The sequence below is a fragment of the Zootoca vivipara genome, chromosome Z2, assembly GCF_965207765.1.
Source record: "Zootoca vivipara chromosome Z2, rZooViv2.hap1.1, whole genome shotgun sequence".
Lineage (NCBI taxonomy): Eukaryota > Metazoa > Chordata > Lepidosauria > Squamata > Lacertidae > Zootoca > Zootoca vivipara.
Window position 1 is genome coordinate 33,613,754 of NC_142585.1, and position 15,544 is coordinate 33,629,297.

The following is a 15,544-nucleotide window of genomic DNA, read 5'->3' on the forward strand; positions in this document are numbered from 1 at the left end:
GCAAACTGCTCTGGCTTCTGGGTCCAGTTCAGAGTGCTGATGCTTACCTACAAAGCTCTAAATGGCTCAGGGCCAGGATATCTGAAAGATCAGCCTCCTCCTGTATGAAGCAGCCTGCAGGCTGAAATTGTCTTCAGAAGCCCCACTGCATCTCCCACCATGAAAAGTACTCTGGCTGGTGGGAATGCTAGACGGGGTCTTAACTGTGACATCCCCCCATTCCCTGCCCACAGTTGCAGAGTTAACTCCCAAAGGTGAGACCAGCCCCATCCCTGGCAGGGAACAAAAATATTTTTTTATTTAATGCTTCTCCTCCTCCCCCCACCCCCCCAAAAAATCTGGTTGGATTTTTAAAACATCCCACTTGCATATTCACACTTATTCACATACACTTATTTGCTCACTGCCACCACCCCGCACAGTCTCACCCACATTCAACACACACTCACACACACATACACACACACAAACACTTTTTACATGCAGAAGGACATAAGAACACAGGAAGACCCCTGCTGGATCAGGCCAGTGGCCCATCTAGTCCAGCATTCTCTTCTCACAGTGGCCAACCAGTGCCCCAGTGGGATGCCTGCAAGCAGGACCACAAGAGCCCTCTGCCCATTGCAGTTTCCAACAAGTGTTATTCAGAAGCATTGTTGCCTTGAAGCACAGGAGGTAGTAGCCATGGATAGCCTTCTCCTCCATGACATAAGAAAGCCTGTTGGAACAGGCCAAAGTGATCCAATGTAGAATGAAGAAACCCAACTGGCATTCAGAAGCAATACTGCCTCTGACCAGAGCATGGCCATCATGACTAGTAGCCACTGGTAGCCTCCTCCTTCTCCTCCTCCTCCTCCTCCTCCTCCTCCATGAATTTCCCCAACCCTCTTTAAAAGCCATCCAAGTTAGGGGCCACCATTGCCACACACACGGACCAAAGAGATCCTCACCAGCTGGGTGACAATAGAGCTGCTGGCTGTGTTTCCAGTCCTCCTGGCTCGGATCTTCTCTCTCTCTGCTCCTGGTCCAAGACACCCTCTTGTGCCCCAAGCCCCACATCAAATGATACTCAATGTCACCTTGGCCAACAGGTAAGGAGGAGGGGTTGCTGGGTGCTATTTCACTTCTTGGACATGTGGTGCAATAGAGATCTTGCCCACCCATCACTTCCTCGCTGATGTTGCTGGAAGAAGCCTAGCCTGGAAGTTTTCTCCCCTGGGATCTTTATAGATGCTGAGAGTGGAAGGTGATGCGAGGGAATACTCTGCAGAACTACAAATTCCAGCAGCCTCTAGTGCAACTTCACCCCACGATGGCCATGCAGTTTCCCGCTGGTCAGCACCCATCTCCTAGATTCTGGGCTCCCCACAACAGGGTCATTTGTGTGTCCCCCTCTTCTTGTCCCATCTCCCCCACCCCCTGGTCTGACAATATGGTTGCTATAATGTTTAACAACCTCACATTTTCCAGAAACGCAAACCCCACGGAAATCGGAGTATTTACAGGACGTCCCGTCCCGAGCCAGGACCATGAGCTGCCTTTGACCATCGATGGTTGTGCAGTGGAGATCACAGGGCTTGCTGGAGATGTGGACATAGTCATCTGGAGATAGGAGGACAAATGATATTGCACACACTGACCAAACACACACGCACACGCACAAATGCACGCTGTTGCTTATTAAATGTCACCAGCAAAATATCCATCGTTGTGGGGTAGAAAGTATAGCATAACATCAGGACATAGGAAGAGCTCTGCAGCTGGATCACACCAAAGGGGGCTCATCTAGTCCAGCATCCTGTTCTCACAGTGGCAGACCAGATACCTCAATGGGAAACCAGCAAGTAGGATCTGAGCACAAGAACACTCTCCCCTCTTTCTGTTTCCAGCAACTGGCATTCAGAAACATTACTGCCTCTGACTGTGAACGAAGAGAATACCGTAGCCTCCATTGTGGCTAGGACATCCCAATTCATTTCCACTGTTACTCAATTGAAAGCCTGCCCTGCCCTGCTTTGTGTAGATTTTTTGGGGGGGAGGGGGGCATGAAACTTCTGCATTTAAAATTTAAATGTGCTTGTTATGCACATTATTATAAGCATCATTATGGAACAAATTTCCTCCAAATAGGTATTTTCCAGTGTGCTTCCCCATAAAGTACACATTATGGATGCATCACCACTGTAAATAACACAGATTTTTGAGCGCACTTTTCACACACTGAGGTGACGTCTCAAAATCTGGATAAGTATTTGATCTACCTTGACGTGATGTTCTAACCTCTGATCATAATCTGAGGCCCTTCTTCATGTGTCTGCCTCCACAGGAGGCCCAGACGGTGGCAACACATGAACTAGGCCTTTGCAGTGGTGGCTCCCTGCTTGTGCAATGGTCTCTCCAGGAGGCTTGCCTGATGCCATCATTATATATCTTCAGACAAAAACATTCCATTTAAACCAAGCCTTTAGCTCTTAACTATCTAGGGCCTTTTAGAGTGGGTGGGATGTTTTAATGTATCCATGGGGTTTGTTTGTTGTAAGTCACTAAGAGAGAGAAAGCAACTAATCAATTTAAATAACAGCAGCAGCAACCCGCAAGCAAGTTCACGACTGGCTGTCAAAAAGGGCCAGTTCTGCATATGCATTAGAAACTAGTGGATATTTGACCCAGTCCTAGTTCATCACAATGCTTCCACTCCCCTACTCCCTTCTTGTCTTTTTCAAAGCAGCTGTTGCAACTGCCGAGGCCTTTGAGCCCAGGGAAAGAAGTGGGTGGGGAGCTTTACTCCTCTGATAAAATCTGGTTGGAGCTTCCTTCCTAGAACAGAAGAGAACTCCATTCATTTCAAATCCTCTGTGTGTGTGCGCGCACGCCTGCCTGTCTTTCTGTCTTTTTTGGATGGGGTGGGGTGGGAGTTAGCTTTGCCTTATCAAAAGCGCCTGGACAAAAGGCCTCCTTGTTTACCAGGATACAATGGCTTCCATTGATACGTCCGCCCGTTGTACATGTGGGAGTTGAAGGATGTGCACTGCTGCTCCCGGAAGCTCCTGCCATTCGGGGGACACTGCTGGAAAAGGAAGAGATGAGCGTCCGGATGAGGAAGAGGAGGAGGAGGAGAGTCTGCTGCTACATTCCAGAGACTTTTCCTGCCCTTGCGGGTGAACTGATGGTGGACTGTCACAACCCAAATGTGCAAGGGAATCAGGAAGATCCTGGGACTGTTACGATCAGGCTAATAAAAGAACACCAGAACAGATCAGGCCTGTAGTCCAGCAACCTCTTTTCACAGAGGCCAGCTAGATGCCTGTGGGAAGCCAGCAAGCAGGACCCGAGCACAAGAGCCCTCTCCCCTCCTGTGGTTTCCAGCAACTGGCATTAGGAAGATTCCTATTTCTACTAATCGAGGATGGTGATGATGATGAACTAAAGCCATATCCACACCATACTATTAAGGCTTTGAAGAATCCTGAGTAAAGAGCTACAATTTTCAGAGTGGTTTAACAAACAATTCTTCTTCACACTCTGGAACTCTGGAAACTGTGGAACTGGGAGAGGAATGGGGGGTTTGCAAACAACTCTCAACATGCTTAGCAAACTCCACTTCCTAGGATTATTTGGGGGAAGCCATGGCTGTTTAAAGCAGTATCATAGCACTTTAAACGTATGGTGTGAACGTGGCCTGAGTTTGAAATGGTGGTAGCTGGTTCATATTTTCTACAGCTGCATAGAATCTGTACCTTGCTAGTTAAGACTGAAAGCTGCAGCTTAATAATAATAATAATAATGCATGAAAATGCTTCTCTTACTTGCACTTTGCATAGCTGGTATCTTTTTGATGTCCCAGTGCATGTTTTATTAGCGAGCCCCGTCATGGACTTCTTTCTAAACACAGAAAGAAAAGGAAACAGGATCAAGTCAAGCAAAAAATGAATCGCGTCATTATCATCCAAAAGAAAGTTTCCCACATAGCTGCCAAGTCCGGATCGTAAAGATCCGGGATCGGCAGCGCGCGCATAACCGGAAGTTGCGTGTCGCAACTTCCGGTGGCGCTTCGCCCTTCTATGGGCACCAGAAAATGGCGGCGCCAGCGCCGGAAGTCGCTTCCGCGCATGACCGGAAACACGTAAAAGCGACGTCCGACGCCGGCGCTGCCATTTTCTGATGCCCATAGAAGGGCAAACCGCAACCGGAAGTCGCGTCACGCAACTTCCGGTCATGCGCGGAAGCGACTTCCGGCGCCGGCGCCGCCATTTTCTGGTGCCCATAGAAGGGCAAAGCGGCACCAGAAAAATGGCCGCCGGGAAGAAGCAAATTAAAGGGACAATGTTGGGATTTTCCGCCAAACGGGAGACCGCCGGGAAACGGTAAGAAAAAAGGGGTTTTCCCGGCGGATACGGGATACTTGGCAGCTATGGGTTCCCAGAATGGCTTACAAATATCAGCAAGAATAGGGTTGCCATATATCAAACAATCCAGAGAGAATGGGGGACAAAACTGTTGATCTTTAAAGCTGCTGATTTTCCTAGACATTTTACCAATTCCTGCCCAGACACTGCTGCCAACTGCAGTATTCCGGATATGTCCAGGGAATCCCAGATGTATGGCAACCCTAAGCAAGAAGGCAGACTCACAATATCATGGACATGACACAAAAGGAAAGATGGGCTGAGAGGGAGGAGAACAAAAACAAACTCATGTAGTAGTTCTTAGTGACATTTGATTGATTGATTGATTGATTACATTTCTATGCCGCCCTTAGCAATATAAAAACACAAAAATTCACAACCTATTAAAAAACAACAACAACCTCTTCACCATTTAAAAGGCCATAGATAGTTTAATTAGCCATAGGCCTGGGAGAGGAGGAATATTTTTATTTTATTTTTTGCCTGGCACTTAAAGATATGTAATGAAAGCACCAGGTGAACCTCCCTGGGGAGAGCATTCCACAAACAGGGAGCCACTGCAGAAAAGGCCCATTCTCATGTTGCAATCCTCCGGATCTCTGGTGGAGGAGGCACATGGAGAAGGGCCTTAGATGGTGATTTGCAGGGTCAGCATTGGTTCATATGAGAAGAGGTGGTCCCTGAAGGATATGCTCTGATGTTTGTAAGTGAGGCTACTTCTCAGTGTCCTGGGCAAATGCCGCTCCTGCTCGCAGCTACCCAAGACTCTTGTGAACGAGAGGTGCTCTTGTGCATACCTCCTGCATGCCTTTGCCAAACATCCCCTGTGCCCTGTGGGCTTAGGGAATTGTGTCTGCAGCTTCCCCCCCCCAAAAAAAACCCCCCACAAAGTGATAAAATGATGTTTGTATTCATCAATTAAAAGCACAAGACTCACTCTGAATCATGAACCTATCCAATCCACTTTTAAAGCCATCCAAGCTGGGGGCCATCAGTGTATCCTGTGGAAGCTAGTTCCACAGTTTAACAATTCATGAAGAAGTCCTTGCTTTTTGTGTGTCCTGAATCTTCCAGCACTCAGCTTCATTGGATGCCCAGGAGTTCCAGTGTTATGACAGCAAGAGAAAAACTTTTCTCTCTCCACTTTTTCCATACTGTGCTAAATGTTATAACCTTAGAATCATAGATTCCTAGATTATGTAGAGTTGTAAGGGGCGATGAGCGTCATCTATTCCAACCCCCTGCAGTGCAGGAATCTTTTGCCCAAGGTGGGGCTTGAACCCACAACCCCGAGATTAAGAATCTCATGCTCTACCAACTGAGCTATCCCAGCTATAACCTTATATTATGTCAGCTCTTATCTGGCCCTTAAAATTCTCCCAAGGCTACACACACCACTTCTCTTGATACCCTTGCTCCACTGCCTCCTTGATTGCGTTTGCCTGGTTGGAATGTCGTTTTTGAACTGGGACAATGCCTCTTTCTTACCTGGATGGAGGATGGAAAGATATGTCTGCATATAAAAGGAACCTCTGCCCTGAGTGCAGCTGGATTTTATCCGGCTACACAATGGTAAGAATCATAGCCACTAGCCTGTCTGCTTTTGTCCCGGCCATGACCACCCTTTGCATGTGGGCTTCTGAAGGTTCCCTTCAAAGGGACTGTGATCCTTTGGCTGAAAATGTTATCCTTCCTGCAACAAACCACCAGGGAGCCCCAGGGACAGCCAGAGTGGCACCCTCTCCAGATGGCTATGGATTATAGCTCCCATCAGCCCCGGTTCAACCTCGAGGGCCCGTGATTCGAGGGAGGCTGTCTGAGATGCTCCCTTTGGAACCAATGGAAAAGTTTTATTGTTCAGAGGATGGGGGTTGGGGTCAGTTCATTGGAGGGAGGGGTTTACCTCTGCCGCAGGCAGTGCCTCTCTTGGGATTTGACTCCTCCCCCACACGTCCGGGTGCAAGCCGTCCACTTGGTCCACTCACCCCACCAGTGGGCAGTGACATCGCTGCCTTCCTCAAGGCTGTTGGATGCCTGAAGGTTCTCCTGTTTGCCATTTAGGGGCAAAGAAGATAAATTAGAGGCGAGATGGGTTGATTGGATGAAGGGATACTTCAGCAAACACGGTTCAGCTGCTGAAACCAATTTTTTTTCCCTTTCTGTCCTGCTTCAGTTCAATCGAGGTTTCATGCCTGTCTGCCAGCTGCATCTCCATTTCCTTCCCCCACTGAAGACAGGAGCCCCAGTTTATGGGTTACTCATATTTAGCACATATTTAGCAGCCATGTTAGACCACTGGCACATCCTGCTCAGTATCTTTGACATGGACTGGCAGAGGTTCTCTAGGATTTCAGATAGGAGACATTCATCCTAACTGGAGATGCCACTGGAGGCTGAAGCTGGGACTTCCTGCATGCAAAGCAGGTACTCCGCCACTCATCAGTTGCTCCTTCAGCTAAACATAAAGTAAGATTCTAGTCCTCATAATTCTGCATCTGACAGCAGATATAGGTAGGAACATAGGAATCTGCCTAATGAGTAAAAACCCTTGGTTTATCTGTCAAAGTACTGCTTACACTCACTGACAGTCTCTTTCCAAGGTTTCAGGATAGGGTTTCGCCATGGGGTACCAAGGGTTCCATTGAAACTGGAACCTTCTGCATGCAGAGCAGGGGCTCTACCACTGAGCTATGGACCTTTTGACACACACACTGATTCTTCATGCCTGCCACTGTCATTTTTCAGTACATCTTGACTGCTTCATTTGTGTCCGATTTTAAATTGTATTGTATATTCTGTCCTTGCATTCAGTAGTGTAGTGGCAAATTCAGAAGTGGCAGGGTTCCTTCATGAGAGTCATAGCCAGGCCCCCTTCTAGGATTATACCACAACTTTACAACAGTAATAATTGGGGGTGCATTACAATGATCAATGCAGATCTCCATGTGTTTCCTTTCAGCTAAATATGCCGTTTTCTGTGCATGTATGTGGACAAATCATTTGGAGTGCCACAAAATCTTCTTTCAGAGTGACTTAAGCTGTGTTTTCATTGAAGTGCCGTGGTATATAAGAGAACTCGTACCCCATTCTCTTGAAACGGAAGCGTTCCTTCCGTTGTCTTTTCAGCGTTCCTAAATGCTTAACTTTTCAGCTTACAGAGCAACTCCTTGGTGTTCCTCACATGTACCTTATCCAGAGGGGCCCCAGGAGCCCATTCTCAGTGCTGAGACTCAACTCCTTTCACTCTGACTGGATCCAATTGGTGCAAAGGGCAAGAAGGCTTCTTCCCAGTGGCTAAAATAACTCCCCTTTCATGCTGATTGAGAAAAGCTCAAGGACCATGGAGACAGGGAGCCTTCTGGGATGCTGTTGCAGAAATAGTAACAGGTCTTTGACCCTCCTCTCCAGTGACCCCCAAACCACTAGACCACTGGTTGTATTGCATTTTACACATCGTCACTGGGCAGCACCTGGAGGTGCTAGCATACCTGGTGGTATACGGATATTTTTAATACATTTGTGAATGAAGAAAATTCTCACTTGTGATATCACCAGGGCAACGTTCCCTATGAAGAGTGCGAATGCAAGAGCCCCTTTCAGGTGAGTGCAGTCGCCAATGAAGTTGCACTCCCGGGTCCCCTTGATTCTCTTCATCCTAAGAAAGCAAGAAGCAAAGGTTGAATTTTTTTCAGAATTGTGGTAATCTGGATTGGATGGCCTTTTGGGTCCCCTTCTAACTCTATAATTCTATGTTTCTATGAACGGTCGTATTAAACTCTGCAGGTTTAACTGCTTTCATGTGTATTTTTTTTAATAATAATAAAAAGCAGTATATAAATTTTATGAAATGAAGAGATGAAAAATCTGGCAGGAAACAAGCACTGGGGAATTTGGTCATCATTGCAGGACCATCTTGCTCCATATGTGCTCACCGATCTGCAGAACTGACACTGTTAGAGGTGCCACATGATACTCATTCCCACAATTGTGAGAAATTGATCTTTCAGTGTGGCACACATGCACTTCAGAACTCCTTGCCTATTGACGTCAGGCAGGCACCTTCACTGTATTCTTTTCGGTGCCTGCTTTAAACATTTTTGCTTAGGCATATAGATGTTGGCATGTTTTATTCTCTCTCTTTCCCCCTGTTGATTTGTATTATCTAAAAAAGTTTTTAGCCGTTTTTACTGATAATTTTAATATATATATATATATATATATATATATATATATATATATATATATTGTAAACTGCTTAGAGGTTTACAATCAAGTGGCGTATAAATGTTGTCAAATAAATAATTGCCCCATCACAAGGGGGGGGACTCCTACACAAGCTGCCCTCTTGGAACTGCCATTCTGCTTGTATTTCAGGTTGGGGGGGGCAGTCTATTAAGACACCTCCGCTTTGTCCTAGCATGGAGTTTCAGTGGTGCAAAATTTGCAATGACTTTCTCCCCTTGCTCTGAGAAAAGCTTTGAATAGGAAACCCCAAGATCCCCCTCATTAAAAAGTGTAGCTCTGCTGAGGGGGTGTGGGGTGTCATCACAGAGCCAATTCAGAATGAGGTCAGGAACCATTGCCCTCTCACTGGATGGAAATGTGGAAAAATGGGTGCTTCCAGACCAGGGATGGAGGAAAAATTTGACTCAATTTGCATTTAAAGACAACCCTACCAAATTAGTGCTTTCCAAAACACACAGCCATCCCTCGAAATTCTCACTCTTGCAGTGTACCGCAGTTCTCCAGCCGAATAATGTGTCCCAAAATGCATATATTAAAGAAAAAGTGTGCATAAAAACGCATGTATTAGGGAAAACAGCAGTATATTGGGAGAAACTGCATTGCGTAAATGTGTAGATGAGGGAAAACTATATACAAATATATGTCTATTAGGAAAAATATGTACTATGCTGCTGATAACTTTTCATGAGAACTTATTTTTTTTTAAAAAAGCAAACGAATCTGGAGATTGACTGAATTTAAGATTGGGAAAATGATAAATTGAGAGGAAGAGCCAGTGTGGTGGATTGTAGTGGTCAGAGTGTCGGACTAGGACCTGGGAGACCAGAATTCAAATGCTCCCACTGGGCCAGGAAGCTCACTGGGTGTGACCTGGCGGGTCAGTGACTGCCTTTCAGCCTAACTTACTTCACAGGGTTACCACTTAAAGGTAAAGATACCCCTGATCATTAGGTCCAGTCGTGGACGACTCTGGGATTGCGGCGCTCCTCTCGCTCTATAGGCCAAGAGAGCCGGTGTTTATCCACAGACAGCTTCCGGGTCATGTGGCCAGCATGATTAAGCTGCTTCTGGCGAACCAAAACAAAGCTCGGAAACGCCATTTACCTTCCCACCAAAGTAGTACCTATTTATCTACTTGCACTTTGACATGCTTTCGAACTGCTAGGTGGGCAGAAGCTGGGACCGTACAATGGGAGCTCACCCCATCACGGGGATTCAAACCGCCGACCTTCTGATCGACAAGCCCTAGGCTCTGTGGTTTAGACCATGGCGCAACCCGCATAGGTGTCAACTTCCGGATAGGAAAATAAGGGATCAGCGGCAGCACGGCACCGGACGTCACTTCTACACATGTCCAGACATGCGTAGAAGTGACTTCCAGTGCTGGCTCTGCCCAATTTCCGGTGCCCAGACATGGGCAGAACGGCACCGGAAATAGGTTCTGCACATGCGCAGAGGCAATTTCCGAAGCCAAGTGAGCGAGCAGCCAGCCGGGAGCTGGGACATGGCCGCCGGCGCCAGCAGGAGCTGCAAATCCGGGAGATTTATGGGAGATTTTTCAATTCGGGAGACCAGTGGGAAACAGATTTAAATCCGGGGGTTTCCCGCAAAAAACGGGAGACTTGACAGCTATGGTAACCCGCATCCCACCACTTACCCTCCCCTTTTGGGGCTCCTCCTCCTCTGTCTTACAGAAGAGACACTGAGGATTCCCCTTTCTAAGAAAACTCAGCCTTTCAGAGTAGTGCTGGCTTCTTCCCCCAACTCCCCACTTTCTTTGGCTGCCTGGAGAGCACAAATTTCCTACTCATCCCCGCCTCTCCGCCTGCCAGGAGTGGAGGTGCTGGATTTTCCCAAGCTGGATTATTATATTAAAGCTGCACGGATGTTCAGACTGTGTCTGAGTCGCTTGGTGTCCTGTTCCAGCTAGGCAGGGAGATTTTGGAGGACTGGAACTCCAAAGAGACTGTGGGGAAGAACTAGCTCAGAACAGGCATCAGTGAGGCTCTGCAATGGGGAGATGATTGTCCATAGATGTTCAAACTCTTCTGGAAGCTCTCAAAGAAGGCAGCTTCAGAGCCTCCAAAGCAAGAAAGGCCACAATACCATTTTGGCAGCCAGAGGCTGCCGCCACCATCCTACACCCATTGGGGAGCAGCAGGGAGGACAGCCAGCTTGTCTGTAGCAAATGGGTAAACTCCATGACTCCAATATAATAATAATAATAATAATAACTTAAGAAGAGACTGGTGGATCAGGTCAATGACCCATTTAGTCCAGCAGGGATTCGAACCGCCGACCTTCTGATCAGCAAGCCCTAGACTCTGTGGTTTAACCCACAGCACCACCTGGGTCCCTTTATACCTTAACCACTAAAATTGTGACAATTGCTATGAGGCAGGCAAAACCAAAGGGCAGATCCAGTTATTCTGCCTGGCCCCGAATCAGTCTGACAAATTCCTGCCTGGGCCCGAATATGGTGACCAACAATAGTCCACGGCAGGTCATGCAGAGCCCAAGACCCAAGGAAAAAGGAGAGGTGCTGGGAGATCCAACTAGGAACTGGACAAGGAGGTGGAGGCTGGATGGGTTTAAATCCCCAAACTGTGGACCAGAGTGAAGCCTGCTGGCTCCAGTCTAATCTGCCCCAGGGGTAGAGCCTTTGGCAAGCCTGCCTGCCATTGGCCAATTGGCAGGCAGGTTGTAATTCACTTCCTGGGCTGGTGCGAAGCCAATTTGGGGGGGCTTGTGCTGGCCTGGGAAAACCCCACAACTCCATGTCCCTCACTGGATCATGGGGTGAACAGAAGGTGATGCCCCATAAAGGTGCCTGACCTTGAAGGTAAACGTCACTCTCCCACCCTGTGGTTTCTAGCAACTGGTATCCAAAAGCATTAATGGCTCCTGCTGTAGCCTCCTCCTCCTCCTCCGTTAATTTGTCTAATTCTCTTTTAAAGCCATCTACATTGGTGGCTATCACTGCCTCCTGTAGGAGGCAGTTCCACAGTTTAAATATATGCTATGTGAAGATAGACTTTATTTCATCTGCCCTGAATCTTCCAACATCCAAATCCTTACCCTACATTTGAAGCAGTAGCATACTGCTTTAAACAGCCATGGCTTCCCTGAAAGAATCTTGGTTTGTTAAGGGTGCTGAGGGTTGTTAGCATACCCCTATTCCCTCCACCCACCCCAAGCTATAATTCCCACCCTGAACAGACTTCATCACCCTGAACAGACTTCAGTTCCCAGGATCCTTTGGAGGAATCCATGACTGCTTAAAGCAGTATCACACTGCATTAAAAGTATGGTGTGAATGTATGACTTTGTTTGGGGATCTGCTAGAAGTGTAAAAGAGTAGGCAAAGGAAATATAGAGAGAGATTTGGCCTCCCTCTCTCGTAACATTTAGAACCCTGTGGGGCCACCCAATGAAGATGAATCTTGCAAGATTCATTACAGACAAGAGAAGATACTTCTTCACACAGCACTTAGTTCAGGCACCCCCAAACTCAGCCCTCCAGCTGTTTTGGGACTACAACTCCCATCATCCCTAGCTAACAGGACCCGTGGTCAAGGATGATGGGAATTGTAGTCCCAAAACAGCTGGAGGGCTGAGTTTGGGGGTGCCTGACTTAGTTAAAAGATGAAATTTGCTGCCATAAGAGACAGTGATGGACACCAACTTGGGTGGCTTTAAAAGAAATTTGTGGAGGAAGTGGTTCAAGCCCAACCAGGATTCCTCCACTGCAGGGGGTTGGACTAGATGACTTTCAGGATCCCTTCCAACTGACAGTTTCTATGATTCTATGATTGTATAAGGATATTACTGGCCGCTAACCACAATGGCTATGTTCTACTTCCACTGTCAGAAGCAGTAATGCTTCTGAACGCCTGTTACTGGAAACCACAGGAGGGGAGAGGACTTCTGCACTCAGGTCCTGCTTGTGGGTTTCTCATAATGGGTACCCCGTTATTCACTGTAAGAAAAAGATGCTGGACTAGATGGGCCATTGATCCAATCCAGCAGGCTCTCCATGTGGAGGTTTACTGTGATGGCAGAACCTCCATGCCTTGGGGCAGTCTATCTCTGAATACCAGACAGTGGGGAACACAACTGGAGAGCGCTGTTGCACATGGGTCTTTCTTGCAGGCTTCCCATTTGGGGCATATTGTAGGCTATTGTGAAAGCTGGACTATTGCTGGACTAGGTGGATCATTGGCTGATCCACCAGGCTCTTATTACTCCCAAAGCACAGAGCTCCTCTGAGCAGGGCCCATTGACTGACCATGTCATGTCCTTCCAGGGAAGCTGCCATGGATTACTCATTTACAGAGCAGATGCAATGAAATGAATGAACATGGCTGTCTGAGAATCATAGAATATTAGAATTGTACAATGGTAGAGTTGGAAGGGACCCCAATGGGTCAACCGACCCATCCTCCTGCAGGAATTCATTTCATTCATTTCAATGCCTCTACTCTGGGCAGAACTTAATTTGATGCAACCCTGGTGCTGGTTCCTGTGTCTCAGTTATTTTAGGGTCCAATTTTCTAAATATCCCCCCTTTTCTATCCTTAATAAAAACCACACTCCTGTTCCTTTCACATCAGCAGGGGTCTCTAACCCTTTTGTGCCTGGAGCGGGATACATCTGGAAATTTAAGAAGCAAAATGCCCATTTCACAGAAGAAAAAACTGGCAATGCTCAGAGCCAACCCTCTCTCTACCAAAACCCAGGCCAGACATCTACATAGGTGTGCAGTGGCTAGAGTGTTGGACTAGCTCAGCCATGAAACTAAACCTTCAGGCCAGTCTACATCTCTCTCAGCCAATAAACTACCTCACAAGATTGTTGTGAAGATAAAATGGGGGAAAGAACTATGTATGCCCCTTTGAACTCAGTGGAGGAAAGCTGGTATATAAATGTGATAAACAGATTATAAATTAATTAATTAGACCCACAGTCCAGCCCTGCTTTTGGCCATGGAGACGGCAAAGGTTTTTGTCCAGTGGAGTCCCAACAGAGTATCATATTTTCATCCACTCTTTCACTGTGTCAATTTTCACAGAATAATAGAGTTGGAAGGACTCCCAAGGGCCATCTAGTCAACCCCCCTGCAAAGCAGGAATTACAACCAAATATTGCCTGGCAGGTGGCCACCCAACCTCTGCTTCAAAATGTCCAAGAAAGGAGAGTTTGTGGGCTTCACTGCACTTGGATTCCCGAAGCTCAGAGTCCATACCAATTAAATTTAAAGCCCCAAAATTATTGACTGCGCATCCTGGGGACAGGTGGCTGAAACCTACCCAGAGCACTTGGTTTTCATTAGAGCTTCAAGCCACCTCTGGTCCAAAGCCAGCCAAATAATTATTCTTCATTCAGTCCAAAAAGACTGGAGAAGGAAGGGAAGAGAAAAAAAGCCTATTGTTCCTACTTCTATATATATTAAATAAGAAAACCCGCATCAGCAGAACAGTGGTTCCAAAATGCCTCTCTGGCTTTGGGTATTTGGGGGCAGGAAGGACTTTCCAAGGAAATGCACTTAGCAGGACACAGAAGGGAAAAAGTCAAGGTGGCTGCCCATTCTGGGATCGCTACACTTGTATTATATAACAGCCTCCTGCTTCACACAGCACCTAGAGAAAAGCTCTGTCTGAACCAAAAATCCAAAGATGCTTTCCCCTGAAAGCCATTTAGCAGGAAATTGTGTGTGTTTGGAATCTGTGAAGTGGGTGCAATTAAACATGAAACACACGCACACCAACAAGCAAAAGAAAAAGGAAATTTGAGTTTCTTTTTAAATGAAAAAAGAAAAAAACCTACCTTGGAGAATGTGAGAGACAGCCAGACAGCCAGATGCTTGCTTTTTCAATTGCAGGGAGTGGGGGGGAGAGATGCTGCAAGGGTCCAGGTGCAATAGGCTCTGGTCGGTGGAGGACTGGGGCGAAACTGAGAGGGAGCAGAGCAGGAGGAGGTCCAGAAATTGCAGACACACACTTTCTCTCTCCTCCCGTCTTCTCCCCCACCCCTCTCCTCAGACTTCAAAAGGGCAGCCAAGAGCCTTCAGCTTCCAGCAAGGAGGAGGCTGCTTAGCGGTTATCCCAAGTCAACTTGAGTCAGTTTTATAGCTGTCAGGCAGATGGGCTAGGAGCTCTGCAGTCTCCCTGAGATGCCTCTCTTCGGCGGCTCAGCACTCATCCACCACCAACACTCTGCATTTCAGTCATGGTGCTTTCCCTCCCGGTTCTCTTTTCCCCCACCCCCAAACCCACAATTGTTCCGCCAACCACAGCTAGCCAGTTTCCTGCAGTCAGGCTTGCTGGATGAGTGTGTGTGTGTTAAAGGATTGGAGAGTGTTTGTGCCTGAAGATGTGTCTACGAGGCAAAAGCTAATCCTGCCATCAGAGTCCGGCCAAATCGATATCACCTCCACACCACGGGCAGGAATCAATCAGGTTTCCAGGCAAGTGAGACCACAGCGGCTGCCAGCTTTGTCTCTGTTGACTCAGTAAATTGATCATGCGGGGGGGTGGGTGGGAGGGAGGCCTGTTGCAGTGGAATTCAGGGAGAGATTGGAGGGGGGGGGGGGAAGCCACATTGGTGCATATGGTTGGCAACTGTAAGAACAGGACGCTGGACTGGATGGATCATTGGTCTCATCTAGCAGGCTGTTCTTGTGTTCTTATAATGCAAAACCATGTTCTGGAACCTAAATGCAGCCTTTTGCACATTGATCTGCTGAGCAAACACTGGTAAGAAATAATTTGATATACCATCAAGCCCATGGGGAAGCCACAAAACTTCTTACTATAATATTTCCAGGCCACCTTTAAGAGCCACAGCCCACTCAAAGCAGATTGCAGGGTAAAATAATATTCAACAAAGCATAG

General features: G+C 47.2%; 1 protein-coding gene across 2 annotated transcripts in view; it reads right to left on the bottom strand.

Moving 5' to 3' along the window:
* The window catches only part of ADAMTSL2 (ADAMTS like 2), a 42,586-nt gene extending 27,988 nt beyond the window's left edge, over positions 1–14,598 (bottom strand). Inside the window, exons 1-6 of one of the 2 annotated variants that reach the window (XM_060270237.2) lie at positions 14,478–14,598; positions 7,947–8,061; positions 6,310–6,452; positions 3,807–3,882; positions 2,965–3,067; positions 1,462–1,602 (exon numbers count right to left, since the gene is read on the bottom strand). In XM_060270237.2, coding sequence (XP_060126220.1) covers positions 1,462–1,602; positions 2,965–3,054 — 231 coding nt within the window. In that variant the 5' untranslated portion in view covers positions 3,055–3,067; positions 3,807–3,882; positions 6,310–6,452; positions 7,947–8,061; positions 14,478–14,598. Of the gene's footprint in view, positions 1–1,456; positions 1,603–2,964; positions 3,068–3,806; positions 3,883–6,309; positions 6,453–7,946; positions 8,062–14,477 lie in introns of both variants that reach the window. The other variant, XM_035114158.3, reaches the window with a different exon arrangement.
* Between the last annotated feature and the right edge of the window lie 946 nt (positions 14,599–15,544).